The 17,228-nt window shown below is 38.6% G+C and overlaps 1 protein-coding gene across 1 annotated transcript in view; it reads left to right on the plus strand.

Moving 5' to 3' along the window:
- UMAD1 (UBAP1-MVB12-associated (UMA) domain containing 1) overlaps nt 1-17,228 on the plus strand; it is a 227,631-nt gene that overhangs the window by 137,932 nt on the left and 72,471 nt on the right. Inside the window, exon 3 of the mRNA XM_043588955.1 lies at nt 12,528-12,601. Within this exon, the coding sequence (XP_043444890.1) occupies nt 12,528-12,601 (74 nt within the window). The remainder of the gene's footprint in view (nt 1-12,527; nt 12,602-17,228) is intronic.

Below are 17,228 nucleotides of genomic sequence, written 5' to 3' on the forward strand. Positions count from 1 at the left end.
TCCTTCTTTACAAACTGAAAGAATTGTAGATTCTTTTGAACATTACAACTATTTTTAGAGACATTTTGTATCACAAATATATTAGTATATATTCTAATGTGGTACTATGTTTTTTTAAAGAAGATATTGTAAAATTTATTAAATACACACCAGTGAACTTACAAATACAGCAATGAATACCATAAAATAAATAAAAATATTTTATCAGAAGTCCTTTGGAATCCCAACTACCATTCCTATTTCATGCCATTATCTTAAACTCACTGTAACTACATAGAACCCAGTAAAAATCTCTTCTCTGATTTCAAAGTCACTATTGACTCTTTGTCCTTTTGGTTCTACCCTTAACAAACTGCTCAGAAGTGTTTCCAAGTATTTTACAGCTGGTCTACCTCTTGCTTCCTTGTTACAGAAATCTTGTCCAAACTTGACATCAGAGCTGTGCTTATTGATCTCTCCTTAAGCCTTTTGTTCAACCTCTTTCACCCAGTCCTAAGCGCTATGAATAAATTTATTTCCTTTGACCAATCATGGTGCATCCTCTTCAGCTTCCTTTACAACGTCCTTTTGACAATGCCACGTTTGCAGTAATGCATCAGTCAGAAAATAGCTATTTCCTAAGGGCCTACCATGTCCATTCTTGGTACCGGTCACCATACTAAATGCTGGGAGTATTGTGACAAATAAAATAAACACATCACTGCCTTGGTGGAACTGTCAGTCTAGTGGGAACAACAGCTAATTAAACAAGCGAGTGTGTACAGTTAAATGATTGCAAATGTGTGAGGTGCTTTGGAGAGGAACAAGAACATACGGGAGTGTGGAAAGGGGGCATGGGTTAGGGAGGTGGAAGCTGAGATGTGAAGACTGAATAAATATTAGCTGATTGAGGTGTGGGTTGAGAAACATTTCAGGCAAGTAATGGTCTTTGCCCTTTTCATCATCACTTTTCACCCTCTAATGAAGCAAATTCTCTTACTGTTATCCATGCCACTCATGGTCATGAATGCTTCTTCCTTCTTAATAGGCTTTTCCTTTTCACCTTTCTGGTTTTGTGCTATTAGCCTGTTTTGGAGCTCCTGAGGTCCTAGTCTCGGGCTTTTAAAGTCTCATTTGCCCATTGCCTCCTCCCCTGTTACTCTCTTTTTTCCTTCCATTAACTCCGTTAATCTCATAGGTGGGATTTCTGTGGGAAAGCACAAGCCAGCAGTGAGCACCTTAGAAGTGATTTGTTAAAAAAAATTTTTTTTTAAATAATTTAAAGGGGCGCCTGGGTAGCTCAGTCGGTCAAGTGTCTGACTTCAGCTCAGGTCACGATCTCGCGGTCCGTGAGTTCGAGCCCCACATCGGGCTCTGGGCTGATGGCTCAGAGCCTGGAGCCAGTTTCCAATTCTGTGTCTCCCTCTCTCTCTGCCCCTCTCCTGTTCATGCTCTGTCTCTCTCTGTCTCAAAAATAAATAAACGTTAAAAAAAATTAAAAAAGAAAAGAAGTGATTTGTTGACATTGAACCCCTTCCCCTGAACACCTGGATTTCATTGTCTACAACCTCCCCTCCTCATCCTAGTGACATCAGAGCTTAAGGTGATGGAAAAATGTCTGTTCCCTAAAGGAAGTTTCGGGCTTTTTGTTTTGTTTTGTTTTGTTTTGTTTTTGCTTTAGAGCATTAAAGGGTATGCACGTTAACTGTGAGGTTGTATAATCTATAATTGTGTTCTATCTCTATATCTGGTACTTTATATTTTAGGTTTCTTGATTCAAGTTACTCAGAAGTTTCTATTTTTATAACCAGCAGTTGAGATGTTTAAGGACAGCATATTGGTATTCCCCATCACTAACACTGTGTTGTTTACTGTGAGGACAGATAAGCTTGCAGGTACATGTCAACAGAAACAACTTCGTTGTACTAGTGCAGAGAGGCCAAAATGTGCTCTCCTGACATTGGTTCTTAGTTTTTACTGCAGTGCATTGGAATTGGACAGCTACTCAAACTGTTGCTTACAGCCGGGCCCTTTATTGAGCCATAACCAATTCTGTGGCAGAGAGACAGAAAACACAACTTCCTTCACTTGATTTTCCTTTTTTCTTTAAATGTGTGAATTTATTAAAATAAAAAGAATATGGAATAAAGATTAATATATATGAGAACACTTATTAAAATGAAACTAGAATAAATTATAAAATAGAGTATTAACCGGTAGTAGACATATCTTTAACTTCTATCACTTTATCGTTCTAAGAGGATAATCTATCTTATTTTTAAAATGTTTTATATTTAGGGGCACGTGGGTGGCTCAGTCAGTGAAGCGTCTCGATTTCGGCTCAGGTCATGATATCATTGTTTGTGGGATCGAGCCCCGTGTCGGACTGTGCGCTGGGCTGGACTCTGTGCTGAGCTCAGCGTGGAGCCTGCTTGCAATTCTCTCTCTGCCCCTTTCCTGCTTGCAGGTGTGCGTGCGCTCGCTCTCTCTCTCTCAAAATAAACATTTTTTTAAGTGCCTTATATTTAATTGTGGTAAAATACACATAATTTTACCATCTTAACCATTTTTAAACATACAGTTCAGTAAAGTACAGAGTGTTGTTACTCTTTCTTTGCAAAACTCATACTCTCGTGCCTATTAAAACATCTTTCCATTCCTCCCTCCCTCCTGCCCTAGCAACCACCATTCTACTTTCTGCCTCTATGAATTTGACTATTCTAGGCACCTCATATAAATGCAATCATACAGTATTTGTCTTTTTATGACTGATTTATTTCACTTAGCATAATGTCTTGAAGGTTCATTCATGTTGCAGCATGTGTCAGAATTTCCTTCCTTCTGAGGCTCGATAATGTTCCATTGTGTGCATGTATCATATTTTGTTTATCCATTCATCTGTTGATGGATGCTTGGGCTACGTCCACCTTTTGGCTCCAGTGAATGCTGCTGTTCTCAACATGAGTGTACAGATACTTCTTCAAGACCCTGCTTTCAGTTCTTTTGAGAACTTACCTTATTGAGCCCCAACCTTAACACAGAGACACGTACTCTCTACATATTCAAACAATGTGGGAAGGAAGGAGAGGAGGAGGGAGGGGACAGTCATTCCAAAAATTAGGCAGATGGTAATCTGTCAGCCATCTAAGGTTATCTAAGTCTGTTTCAGTGTTTCTCCAAGTGTTATTCATGAACTACCTGCATTAGAATCTTCTGGAACGCTTGCTAAAACTTTTGACTCTTAAGTAAGTGTTTCACCAGAGTTCACAAGTCTAAATGTCTTGTGAGACTCAGGAATTTGCACCCCTGGTGATCCTTACACACACTGAAATGTGAGACGTACTGCCCCACTGGGAGGGAGATGTCTCAGAATTTACCTGTGTTAATGCACGTCAAGGCTCTGCTCTCTGCCTGACTGTGGGGCACATTCATCCCCGGCTATCCCATGATGCACTTTCTTTTCCACTCTGTTTATATATTTAAATAAATAAATGCACTTTCTTTTCCAGTATATATATATATATATATATATATATATATATATATATATACATATACACACACATATACACACACACACACACACACACACTATATAAGTTTCATAAATATAGCAAAAGGATGGCCAGGCCTGAGCTGGCAACCCTGAACTTTGATCTGGGCCCTTTTTCATTCAAGGCCCTTCTTCTTCAGGATGCTAAGTGGTGATTCACTGTGGCTGTCTGCCTGCTTCAGTAAGGGGCCAGTAAACAGGTTAGGACTTCCTCAGGCCTTGTTGTGTCTAGGTTTACCTGTTTCTTAAAGGGACCACTTCTTTTTTTTCCTTATGTGAATATTTTAAAGATAACACAGTGTATTGTGATCCTCAGGATAGTGATTTCACACATTTATGTTGTATAACCAAATGACAAGTGTGACATCTTCAATAAAACCAACCAGGTTCTTCTGCATTTTGAAATCAAACTCTTGGTCTTTATCCAGTTACCACATCATGCCACCTCATCCTATCTGCCATGTGTAGCTTTGCTTCTAATTGTGATCTGTGATTTGCAAGTGATTCTTTTAATACCAGCTTTTCTTCAAATAATGTTGATGTATTTTCAGAAATATTGTCTTCAGACTTTTGTGTAAGTGATATAAGACCATGTTTAATATTTGACTTCCATTAAAAGTAATGATACTGATGGATATATACATATACACACACATATATGTATATATACATATATATGTGTGTGTGTGCATATGTATGTATATGTGTGTGTATATACACACATATATATATAATGAAAAATATATATATATAATGTATACACACACATATATATATAATGAAAGGCACGGTCACTGTAGTGGGGGCAAAGCCCTATTAATGAAATTTGGTTTTGTTACAGCTGGCCACCTTTTTCACAGGGTGCTCCATAAAACTTTCTATTCCTTAACAACTGGGGACTCCCATAATTTTTAGTTTTTGGCTTGTTTCTACAGCCAGTTTTTGTGATTTGCATTTGCTGGAGTTGTAATCCCTTCCAGAATGTAAATGCTGTGAGCCTGGGGACAGGACTGCACTAGTTCACATGGTGGCCAGCATGATATATGTACACAGCACGTGTTTAACAAATATTTCTTGATTGAATGAAACTTGAAGCTGATTAGATTTCATATACCGCTCTTATTGTTTCTGCTAGGAAGTTTCTTTGCAGTTTTCTATTAGACTAAAACCCTTCTATCAGTCTGAGAACTCCATTTCAAGAGATTGAAAAGCTTACCAATCTAATATCTCTGATTGGGCCAATTGATGCTACATTTGAAACATACATTGGATCTCATGGGATCACTTATTTTTCTATGTTGAAAACGGACTGTAGAGAACCCCTGACACCCACCAGTAATTTCACAAATTTATTCTGTTGGTTGGTAAGGAGACTGAACACTCTGACTGTGAGTGACATGATGTCAATACGTCTCCTACCTAGGGTGCATTATTAGTGATAGATCAATGCCATCATTTTACCTACAACAGGCATCGCATTTGAGTCTGTGTCTCAGGATACCAGATAACCTAGTAGAGTGAGCCTACCCTTTTCTATTTACAAATTTTGGCCTCAGGCCATACACACTGAAAATCCTTTTTGTGTCAGTCCTGTTTGTTTTCACAGAGCCTATAGAACCTGTTGTCAGTGGAAGGCTCAGAGCAGCCCTTTGTAGAGCTTTCTTTCAACAACATTTTGCCATCCAGAGTCAGGAATGGTCAACCGAACTTACTCTTGTAGTATATAAGTATATTCACATTGAGGAAAGAGAGTAATAAAAATCCTTTGAAGGCAGATTTGTACAGCATAATGCAATACTGTACAAAATTAATTGGGGGTGGGATGGGGTGGGGCTTTTGCATCTCTAGTCTTCGAGTCCAAAAGTAAGAATACATGGGTTTAACTGTTGAACATAGTGTTACAGCTTAATTGATGTTTCTGGTTGCTTTGAGATCTTCCAGAAAAATTATTACCCATAGCTACAACGTAACAAGACTCAGACCTAAAGATATCTGTGAAATCCCAGGAAAAGTTAATTAAGAGCAGGCCAGTAGGACTGATCAGTGGGTCCAACCTCAGATTTGCTGATATTTTTACTTCCCTGAGTAAATGTATTTCAGTACTCAGTGTGACCTTAAGTTCTTAAAGTAGTAAGCAAGATTTTAGCTGTGTGATTTTAATGGCAGCCAGAAGATTAAAATCTAACATGATGCCTAAAAGTAGTGTACAAATATATATTAAGATCCACACTAATGTTGTGAAAAGTAGATTGTTCTGTTGAACCCTTAATTTTTTTTCATATTTTAACAAGCATTCGGGGGTGCCTGGGTGGCTGAGTCAGTTAAGCATCTGACTTCAGCCCCGTCATGATCTCACAGTTGGTGGGTTCGAGCCCTGCTTAGGGTCCTGTGCTGACAGCTCTGAGCCTGAAGCCTGCTTTGGATTCTGTGTCTCCCTGTCCCTCCCTTGCTCATGCTCTGTCTGTCTCTCCCAAATAAATAAACATTTTTTAAAAATTTAAGTATTTTAACAAGCATTTAGAATTCATTCTTTTTATCAGCCATTACTGTGTGTGTAGAACTGTCTTTCTTATCTGTTCCCCTCACCAAACCCTCCACAGTCAAATAAACAGATGTTTATTGACTTCTGTTATCAGAATGATGACACTGTATCAGTTGTATCCTGTCCTTAGTGAATTTGGGGCATAATAATTTTGGTAAGATGTTCTTGGTGTCCTCTTAATTTGCTCTTCTTTAATTTCTAGTCAGCTTGAACCCTTTGCCATTTTGGTTTGCTAACTTCGTTCTTCCCTCTGTGGTTTAGCCGATTGCTCTTCTTGATTCTTCCCCCCCCCCCCCCCCTTGGGGTTAGAACAGTTGTCATCAGAATCCTGACCTAACAGCAGTGGGCTCCTGGGCAGGGCATGTCTTGAGCAATTAGTACTTGTGCTTTCATCCATTCTTCATTATAGTGGAAAATAAGGAGCAAAAGGATAGTGTTGGAAAACATGGAAGGGAAAACTAATCCAAACTGGAGGAGACTCCAGTGTGAAGTGTATTAGGCAGAGTTGGAGAACTCAAGTTTTGATAAGTAATGGGAGGCAGCGTGAGATTATGTAATGATCTGGCATTGTCAGCGGACTTGGATTCCAACACTGGGCCTGCCATTCTTACGTGGATATAATAAAGCCTACCTCACAACACTGCCAAGAGCACTAAATGAGATTACACATGAGGCTTCTCCTATTCTCTCTCCTCTGGGGCGGGTAACGACAACAGCTATGTGACAAGGGCAGAAGCACAGAGGACTATGCTTAAGACGAAGCCTTTATCTTCCCCAACTCTACTCCCCGCCCTGGCTTCTTTGCAGTTAGCATTTAACATGTTCTCTCGTTTTCATCTTTGTAGCAGCCTTATTATGTATCATTCCCATTTTTCTGATGAGGAAATTGAGGCTCTGAGAAGTTAAGTACCTTGCACAAGGTCATGGATTTGGTAAAGGATTAGGGTCGAGTTCTGTCAGATTCCAAAGCCATTCCCTTGACACACCGGGCTGCCTTGTATAATGAGTGTGTGACTGAAGAATGAAAAGGAGCTAATGGAGTGGCCATTCCACTGTTCTTTCCACTACTTCACTTGGTGAATGACTAATAAGCAAACACTCCCAGAGGGTATTTGCATTTTAAAAGAGGAGCTCATTAAGCCTAATGAATCTCTAATTGGCGGAATATGTGGGGGAGATATTTCTGATCACTGGGGCTTTCTCCTGTGTCTTCAAGGTGCCTGGCTCTCCTGTTCTCCTCTATGGATTATCAACTCTTCTGGAATCAGAAGTATGTAGTAGAATGCAGACACGTCCTGCTAGTCCGCCCCAAATGCCATTGGATAAACTGACAAGGGGGTTGTGAAAAGATAGCGAAAAGAAAATAAGTGTAGGTTAGCACTGTGGAAAATGACTCTTTGAAAGCTGAATAACAAGTTTGGCAATTTTGAGTCTACTGAAGAGTCAGGTAAGAATGATATATTCCCTAACCAATTTTAACTTTAGAAATGTTCTATCAGCATTTCCCATGGTGTGTTCATAGATCCCTGTGAAATGTTTAATAGGTATCAGTGAATACAATGCTCCATAGTCAAATACATTGTGAAAAAAAGTTGTAAAGTTCTTTACTGAAGAATTTCTCACAGGCTTTAATATGTTAAAGTGCATTGGAAATCAACTGGAAGGGAACGCATTCTGCAGATTTTTCTCATACTTTTGACCATAGAAATATTTCTTCCATGTGAACCCCTCGAAACTAGTGTTTTGTAGACTGCATTCTCAGATAAGCAGTTCTAGATAATTCTTTTCTGGTTAAAAGAAAGAAAATAGTTTTCTGTATTCACAGCTTTTCATATTTAGGTAGGCTCCAGCCCTGTCCTCATCAGCCCATTCCCAGTCCTGTTAGACCCTAGGGTCTTCCAGCAGGTACACCTCTCTTCTTCAGATAAGATCTTACCAATTGAGGGGGGCAAACCCCAACAAGTAGAGACCAAATTCTCACTTTTATTGCCTACTGAGCTGATGTTAAAGATCTGTCAAGGACCAGATAGGTTTCTGAACCCCAAAATTAGCTTGAGCCCATCTAGTTGCAGGAAATGCTGGGCTGGAGCAGGCTTCCCCAGGTGGGAGGAGGTCCCTGTGGAGGGTCAGAGCAGACAGAACCACATGCTGCCTGGATTCCTCTCATTCTCAACAGAAGGGGAAGAGGAATGGGCAGAATCACATGCACAAGGTCCCCAAATTACCAAGCGATGGATGGGATGGTGGAGGGAGGCCTGGGGTTAATGTTACTAGATTTTCTTCCACATTCAAGGAGGCCTAAGAGTAAGGATACTCCCCCACCCCCTGTCCTGCCAAAACAAGTGTCCTCTGGGTAACCCAAATAGGCATTGGGGTTCCCCTTCCGTCACTGGGGATTTCTCTCCTTTTATCCTGCTCTTTATACCTAGTGCTCACTCTTGACCACCATTTCTCATCTCCTTTGACCCAATTCACCCAGTAGAATAGGAACATGATGATACCCTAATGACCATCCCCTGTCTCCTCCTATAACTAAAACCTAATTCAGTCTTTTATCCTAGAAAAGGTAGAATACATATAGTCTCTAAAATAGGGATCTGGAGGGACACCTGGCTGACTCAGTTGGTAGAGCCTGCGACTCTTGAGCTCAGGGTCATGAGTTCGAGCCCCATGTTGGGCATTGAGATTATTTAATTAAAAAATAAATAAAAATAATAAATCCCCAGAGATTAGGAAACTACAGCTTGAAACTTGTTTTTGTAAATAAAATTTTATTGGAACATAGCCACATTTGTTACTTGATATATGTGTCTCAGCCACAAGGGTAGAGTTGAGAATTTTGTGACAGAAACAGTAGGGCCCACAAAGTCTAAAATGTTTGCTGTCTAGGACTTTAAGTGGAAAAACTTGCCAATATCTAATCTAAAATATGAATGATTTTCACTTCAGCCCTTTGAGTTCCAAAAGGGCTTCCTTAGTGTGTATATTTAGGCTTTATTATTTATTCTAAATAACAACTACATTTTAAACCAAGAAAATTGCACGGTTGTAGTATAAGAGGGATTTTGCCTTTTGTGAAAGTGTTTCCAGCCTTAGAAACTTCTGGAAAAACATCAGGGGGACTGTGTTTGCTTTGAAGGATGGGAAGGAAGGAGAGAGGCATCATCAATGGAAAGGGAAGAGAACAGATAATCTATGGGGCTTATGGAAGAAGAAAAGAGTAGAGAGAAGTGTTTAGGGGCCCAGCGGGTTAGACCAGCACAAGATCCTGTGTTCAAAGCTCCCTTTCACATCCTTGGGCTCTTCTCTTCACTGTTCTCTAACTCAGATTTGATTCCTCCCACCTTGGCCCACATTCATTAGAACCTTCCACCAGACCACAGAAACCCTAGACGTGTCAGAAGGATTCTAGGTCCCACTGTGACTGCCTTCTACTTGGGAGACTTTGGGCAAGTCACTGAGTGCCTCTGCCCCTTAAGGTTCATTCTCCCTAAACTGGGGAGACAGAGGGTGGATGGGGAGGATGTCTTACCTCACCATAGTGAGAATCAAATGTGGTGCTGTAAAAAAACAAAACAAAACAAAAAAAAAAACTTGGAAATGTAAAGTTCTGTGAACATGTTGGTTGTTTGTTCTTTTTAAACAGCTGACTCGCAAATGAAAACTTGTAATCTATCCAGTGTATAAATTAGAGTTAACTGACAATTTGAAAACTAAAATACCTTATATCCCATTTGTCACATGCATCTTTATTTATTGTTGAAGTATCTAACTTTCATGTAGGTTATAAAAAATTAGAGAAAATAACTGAATTTTTCTCATGATAAAATAATTCTTCAATGAGAAGAAAAAAACCTTCAAAAATCATATTTCATTGTGACCTGTTCTTTTCCATTTGTTTGTGTAGTTTTCATTCTGTGCCTTTGTTTATAGAGAATAATCTCGCAGATGGCATTTTTCCTTGTAATCAGTTATTGTCCTATCTGAGTCATCGCCAGACATGGCATTTCAGTAAATAGTGATTCTACAATCGCTTCCAGGCAGATGTGTTGTGTGATGTCAGGAACACTGACTGATAACCTTTCTGGTTATTCAAGCAGTAGGGAGAAATGGAGAAAGCTTTGTGCAGATACCCAGCTTGAAGTCAGAAAATGGCAAAGGAAGTACAGACTTTGTGTCAAATGATTTTAGCCAAAAAGTGTTTGTGTGGCTATGGGATAGAGCAGTAATCATTTTAAAAGGGAAAAACTCTTGCATAAATGACCTTTAATATTGGACGATGCATATAATAAGCATCAGGCATGTGAGTTATTAAACATACTTTGACCTCAATGTGCAGACCTTTGCATTACCTTTGCTGCTTCACGCCGCTAGCCAAGGAAATGAAACTCCCCATGCATTGGTTTTGCCACCTGTAAACTGGAGGTTGATTATCTTGTCCCTAACTTTCAGAGAGAAGATAGATTTCTGAAAAAAAAAGCTCTTCGAGATAAATGGTCAGTTTAAACAATCACTTGAAAAATCAATCAAAATGGTTTGATATGCTAGGTCACAAAAGTAGGTTGATGTAATTGGTCACTTAATAGCTATTATCTTTATTATCCAGTAGATTCAACCCAAAAGTTCCTAATGCTTTGGTTTCAGTAGTATTTTTTATTTATAAATCGTTGTTTTTAAAATCTAATAAGTTATACCACAATTATAGATCCCTAGAAGCAATACACTGTAGTGGTATTTAATACAGTTGTCTTTGAGGTGAGCATCTGACTCCCAATTTTGGCTCCAGTCATGATCTCACAGTTGAGGAGATCAAGCCCCACATCAGGCTCTGTGCTGACAGGGTGGAGCCTGCTTGGGATTCTCTCTCTCCCTCTCTGTCTGCCTCCCCAGCTCTGCTCAAGTGCTTGGGATCTGTCTCTCAAAATACATAAACTTTTTAAAAAATGTTTAAAAAAATACAGTTGCCTTTTAAGTTTCACAAATATGTGTAGAAGGACCTTAACTGTATGCTCAAATATAGCTTTTATCACATGCCACCTAATATTTTATCTCAGTTTTATGGACTAGAAACTATAAGGAGAAGTTCACTAATTTATTCAGCTAGTGTTTATTGAATACCTATTATGTGCTAGGTCTTGCCCCATGATAATGTTGCACATAGCTGAGAACGGAGCTTATAAACTGGAATATGCATCGATATGCTTGCATTTTAAACATTTGGTGGGGAGGACAGTTACTTTATCTTAAGTAAATAAAATACCAATTTAATGCTTCACAATGTTGGAATTTGACAGGCTAATTCTTTAAAATTTCAGTGAGGCTCTTCCCTGATTATCGCCATTGGTATGCTAAACTTTTGTGTTTCATAAAACAAAACAAAACAAAACAAAAAAAACCTTAAGCTCAGCCAGGACTTGCATACTTTGTTATCTCCAATCAAGACTTGTGACCTTCCTTGTTAACAAATTCTTAACCTTTAATGTTGGCCACATCATCATCTATGAATCTTACAATCTTCCTTGTTGTGGGCATTCCTGAGCTGGCTTAATTTTACAGGAAGAGCAGTTTACAAATTACTAAACCAACCTCTCACTTTGCATTAAATAAGTAGGCTAATTGTTTCTTTCCCTACCATGTTTTAATCACAGATCATTAGATATAGTTAATATATTAAAATAAGTCATTAATAAATTAAATTATGCTTATACTTAACCTATGTTTGTGTCTGTCCTATGTCCTTGGAGCCAGCCTATTACCAACTTCATTTTGTAATATAAGCCACCCAGGCATCAGCCTTAGGAATCAAAGTATTAACTGAAGGCTAATTTATGAATTTGTTCATTGTTCTTTCCTTCTGTGAAGATTGTGTGACATTTGGTTAATTGTTACATGCAAACATCCATATCTACTTGGAGGCAAATCTACAGACACACAAGTAAACACTTATAAATAGTTAACCTTATTAAAAAAAAATAATATGGAGGACAGTTCCTATTATAGAGACTTTTAATTTGAAAGTAACTTGCCTTATTTTCCTTAAGTCATAAACTCTCCTCACTTATTTGAAATATGACTTGATTTACAAAATACGAATTCACTTGATTTTTCCAGAGTAAACCTATATCAAAGCAGGATACATCTCTGGATCTCTGGTTTACATTGTTTATATATATATATATGTGTGTGTGTGTATATGTATATATATATATATACATATACACACACACACACACACATATATATATATATATATATGGATGGATGATTTCTGAAACCTCTATAAAATTACTGTGCTTAAAAATTAAATTACTTTGAAACAAAGGAAACAGTGGTTGCTTCCATAGTGTGAAACATATGGCAACAAAAGATATTTTAAATAAATTGAAGGCACTTGGCCTCAATGGTATGGTAAAGGTGTTTTGTTTTTTTTCTTTTTTTCTTTTCACTTCATAGGAGATACGGCACATGAGCAAAGAATGGCAGCAAGAGGTAAAACTTCAGAAGAAGAAGGCAACCAACCTTTGGAGGTAAGTGAAACTCAGTAAGCCCTTTTGGGGCAAAACTCAACAAGTCACTATGATTATATATTCCTCTGAGGATAAATAGTAACTTCTACTCTTGCTACATAGGTGCCAAGTACAAAGAAGACAGGTGATTTCACCAGTGCTAAGCTTTTCCTAGTGCTGGATATGGAATCTTTCAGTTGAAAAAAGAGGAAGAGAGCACTTAAGTTAGAACATTTGAACTATTTTTGAGTGATTATTTTCTAATACATTCGAATGAATAGGTAATACCTGAACCTATACAGGTTTGCAAATAACCTATTTAGAACTGTACTACATTACCATTTCCAGCATCAAAGTATATTCCTTGACAGTGTTCAGTAAAAAGACTAGGGTATTGGTTCTTTTCCACATGAGAAAATTATTTTTTCCTTGTGGGTACTTCAAAATGTAATTCAGATCCTTTTCTTTTTTTTTTTTTTAATTTTTTCAACGTTTTTTATTTTATTTTTGGGACAGAGAGAGACAGAGCATGAACGGGGGAGGGGCAGAGAGAGAGGGAGACACAGAATCGGAAACAGGCTCCAGGCTCTGAGCCATCAGCCCAGAGCCCGACGCGGGGCTCGAACTCCCGGACCGCGAGATCGTGACCTGGCTGAAGTCGGACGCTTAACCGACTGCGCCACCCAGGCGCCCCTCAGATCCTTTTCATATACTGTGTAGAAACATCCTAACATTCTTTAATCACTAACATAATCATTTTTAAGATTTAGGGGGAATGTTAATTATTCGGGTAGAAGATATAACCATGAATTTTGGAACTTTCTACATGGTGACATACCCCTACTTAATTCTTCCTGTGGTACAGGAGGGTGTTGCTGCATACAGCTGGAGGGAGGTCGGGGACCTGGCCTGTTTGGTTCATCACCGTAGTCCCAAAGCCTAGCACAGGATAGGTAGTCAAAAAGATTTGTTAAATGAATGCATGAATAAAATCTTGATCAGTCAACATGAATCTTACCCAGTCTCGTGGTTTTAACTTACGTGAAGAGACTGATGACTCCCCAAGTAAATCTCCATGATACCTCTCCCATGAGCTCCAGACTATATCCAACTGCCTATGTACCATTTCACTTACAAGTTTCTAGACAGTTCAGGCTTTACGTGACCAAAGAAGAAATACTGATTCCTGATGTGGGTTCAAGCCCTGCATCAAGCTCTATGGTGACAGCTCAGAACCTGGGCCTGCTTTGGATTCCGTGTCTCCCTCTCTCTGTGCCCCTCCCCAGCTCCTGCTCTCTGTCTCTCAAAAAATAAATAAATGTTAAAAAACATTACAATCAAAGCCCCTAATGTACCCCTGCCTCTCTTCCTCACGCTCCACATGCAGCCCATCAATAAGCCTGGTCATCTCTCCCTCTACCTGTGGAATCTGACTCCTTCTCAGCACCGACACCGTTAGAGCTCGGGTGTGAGTCACCACTCTCACCAGGACTCTCCTTAAGTCCATTCTCCACACAGCAGATGGAAATATGAATGAGATCACATCACTCTTTGGCTTAAAACCTGCTGTGTGCCCACTGTAACTAGAACACATGCTGTATATTATGGCGGGCTACCAGGAGGAACACGTGCTCTCTCATCCCCATTCTCTCCACACCCCCAAACACCAACCCCACCTACCAGCTGCTGTTCTGTCTCCTGGTCATGTTAAGCTCCTTCCCACCTCAGCCTCTGCAATTTGCTATCCCTTTGTTAAGGTCATTCAGGTCTTAGTTCCAGTGTCATTTTTCAGGACTACCTCAGCTAAAGTATCTTTTTCCCTCCATCACTGTCACATAGCCCCATCTTATTTCCTGCACAAACTTTATTAATTCTCAGATTATTCATTTATTTACTGTCTGCCTCCTCTGACTAGGATGAAAACAGACTCTCTGGGCCTAGAATAGTGTCTGGTACATGGAAGGTGCTCAGTAAATACCTGTTAATTGTAATCTAGATTTCCTGTAATGTCATCATCTGCCTGCCAAGTTAAAGGCCTAAAAATGTCATCTTGACTCACTGTCGCCAACATTCTTATCAAGTCTATCAATTCTTACTGATTCTACCTCACAAATACCCTTCCAAGTCTGGTTCCTCACTCTTCAGCTAGGCCTTTGTCTGTTCACTAGACTGTTATTAGATGAGCAGTGTCTTTTCCAAATCCCTTTCTGAAAAAAACAGCAGGTTTTATTACTTCAGGCCCCCCAAATGCCTTGAAACCTGCTAAATAAAGCTTAAGAACAAAACGCTGTTCATACGGCACCTCCTTTGTGAACTCTCCCTACATTCCCAGCCAGAGATGGCCTCAGTGTCCTTGTACTGCTTGTGCTGTCTTTTATGACTTCACTATCATGCCAGTTCCTGGACGATGGAGCCTATACCTTTAGTTAACCAGCTTTAAAGCTTCAGCCACTAACCTAGTGTCAAACACATGTGGTGTGACAGAGAAGCCCTGTCATTGATTCTGGGGTGGATAAATGAACAAATCAGTTAACAAAGGGAAAAAAGACAGCAAATGCTGTCTTGTGAGTCTCTTCATTAAATCCTGTTTTTCTCCTTACACTATAAACACATGGGCTATATTTTTTTTTCATCACTGTCAAGTTTTCTTATTTCTTATAAGTTACCCATAAAAATCTATTAATTTACACTATTGACACTCTTACTACATTAGAAAGGAAAAGTATGATTTCAGTTAAAAAAAAAAAAAAAAAGGCCCCTGGGTGGCTCAGTCAGTTGAGTGTCCAACTTTGGCGCGAGTCATGATCTCACAGTTTGAGTTCAAGCCCTACATCAGACTCTGTGCTGACAGCTCAGAGCCTGGAGCCTGCTTCAGATTCTGTGTCTCCCTCTCTCTCTGCCCCTCCCTGCTCATGCTGTCTCTCTCTCAAAAATAAATAAGCATTAAAAAAAAAAGATAAACGTCTGATTAAGAAATTGTTACTATTGTACCTTCACAGGAAGGATTCTCATTATTTTAATTTTTAGTTTTTAATGGCTATATAAGAAATGTTGAAATATTATTTATAACGAGAATGTTTGGTAAATTAGTATGGGTTCCATAATGTCTAAAAATAAGACTTATAGTTGCCAAAATAGAACTCCCTTTCCTAAGGACCTTTTGGAGAGGGTGGCTTTTAGTATATCAAAATAGGTTTTCTGGTGAGTTCAGATAAACATCGAGATTGCCTGCTATTCTCAAGGAATTGTTGGGCCTGGGGTGGAGAGACTATAAAGATAAATACAACTATGACTCTCAGCTATAGAAGCAGAAATTCTCAATCTATTCATGGAAAATTAGAAAACCCCAACAATTACTATAATATAAAATGGAATAAATAAATTTCATAAATTCTGTAACTACAAAGGTAAGTGAGATTTCAGTGAAGGAAAAATATTAGGGAGGCCTAATGCACTAGATGAGCATTGAACCATGAACTAATTTTTCTTACTATTTATACAGTTAATTCCTATATGATAAATTCCTGTGATATTCCTTGATAAAATCCTTCATTAAGAACATTTTAGTAAAAACTTGAAAAAAAAAAGTCTCAGAAATCTAGAAGCAAACATAGTATGAAATGACTTTCTACACAGGCATTTCAATGATAGATGATAAAGGGTTAAAAAAGAATGTAACTCGGCCTACGCTGTACTGTAGCTTTAATGGTAGTTAAAATATTTTGTTAAGTAGTGTGTGCTATTTTTCCTTACACTTCATAGCCCAAGTATCCTTAAAAAATGTGTTCCCTCTCCAAATACAGCTCTCTCCCGACATCAGGACTCTAGCATCTAGGCGGAATATAATTTGCAAAAAGGGGGTGTGGTTTGGACATCAATAAGTGAATTTTTACAGATTTGGATTATGAGCTCTGTTGATACATTTACACAAAAGACTATGAAAGGCAGCATATTTATTTGCATTAGTTAGTGGGACTTTTTGTGAACTGAAAATAATAAGGCATTCATTTCAGAAAAACATTAATTTCTCAGTATACTTGTCTTATTCAGTCCCCTTCCCTTAATATTTTAGGTTCCTTTTACTGATGACTTTAGTTACTACTGTTTCTACCTTGGCATACTCTCTATATGATCCCAAAGTATCATCACCTAAAATAGCATAACTTAAAGAGATATCAAACCATGTAGTCACCAAACGTGGTTACTCTCAAGTTGTGCTTTAGTCTCTGTTTTTAAGAACCACTGGTAACTTTTAACAGAATTCATCATGTTTTTGGTGTGTAGAGCTTGAGCTCCTATAAACCCAGGTTTGGGTTCATTAAAATTAAAGTAATTAGACTCTAGCACTTGGGGAAAGAGTTATAATTTGGAACTAATTATCCAATTGGAGGATTATCCACCTCCTTCTGTTCCTTTTTTTTTTTTTTCCTTTTTTTTATCTTGTTGCCTTTCTGGGTAAAATTTGGTTACGAGTTGTAATGATATTATGGCTACTTATTACCTTCTGCCAGTCTAGGAGCCTATTACTTATAGCTCAGGGGTATAAATCCACAGATTCATGGAGGGAGGGGGTGCTGTTTTGAGTTTTTGTCATTCTGATCTTTTCAGGGAATAAACATTACAAGTAAGGAAGTAATTAGTCATTATT

This window comes from Prionailurus bengalensis, chromosome A2 (genome assembly GCF_016509475.1).
Source record: "Prionailurus bengalensis isolate Pbe53 chromosome A2, Fcat_Pben_1.1_paternal_pri, whole genome shotgun sequence".
Classification (NCBI taxonomy): Eukaryota; Metazoa; Chordata; class Mammalia; order Carnivora; family Felidae; genus Prionailurus; species Prionailurus bengalensis.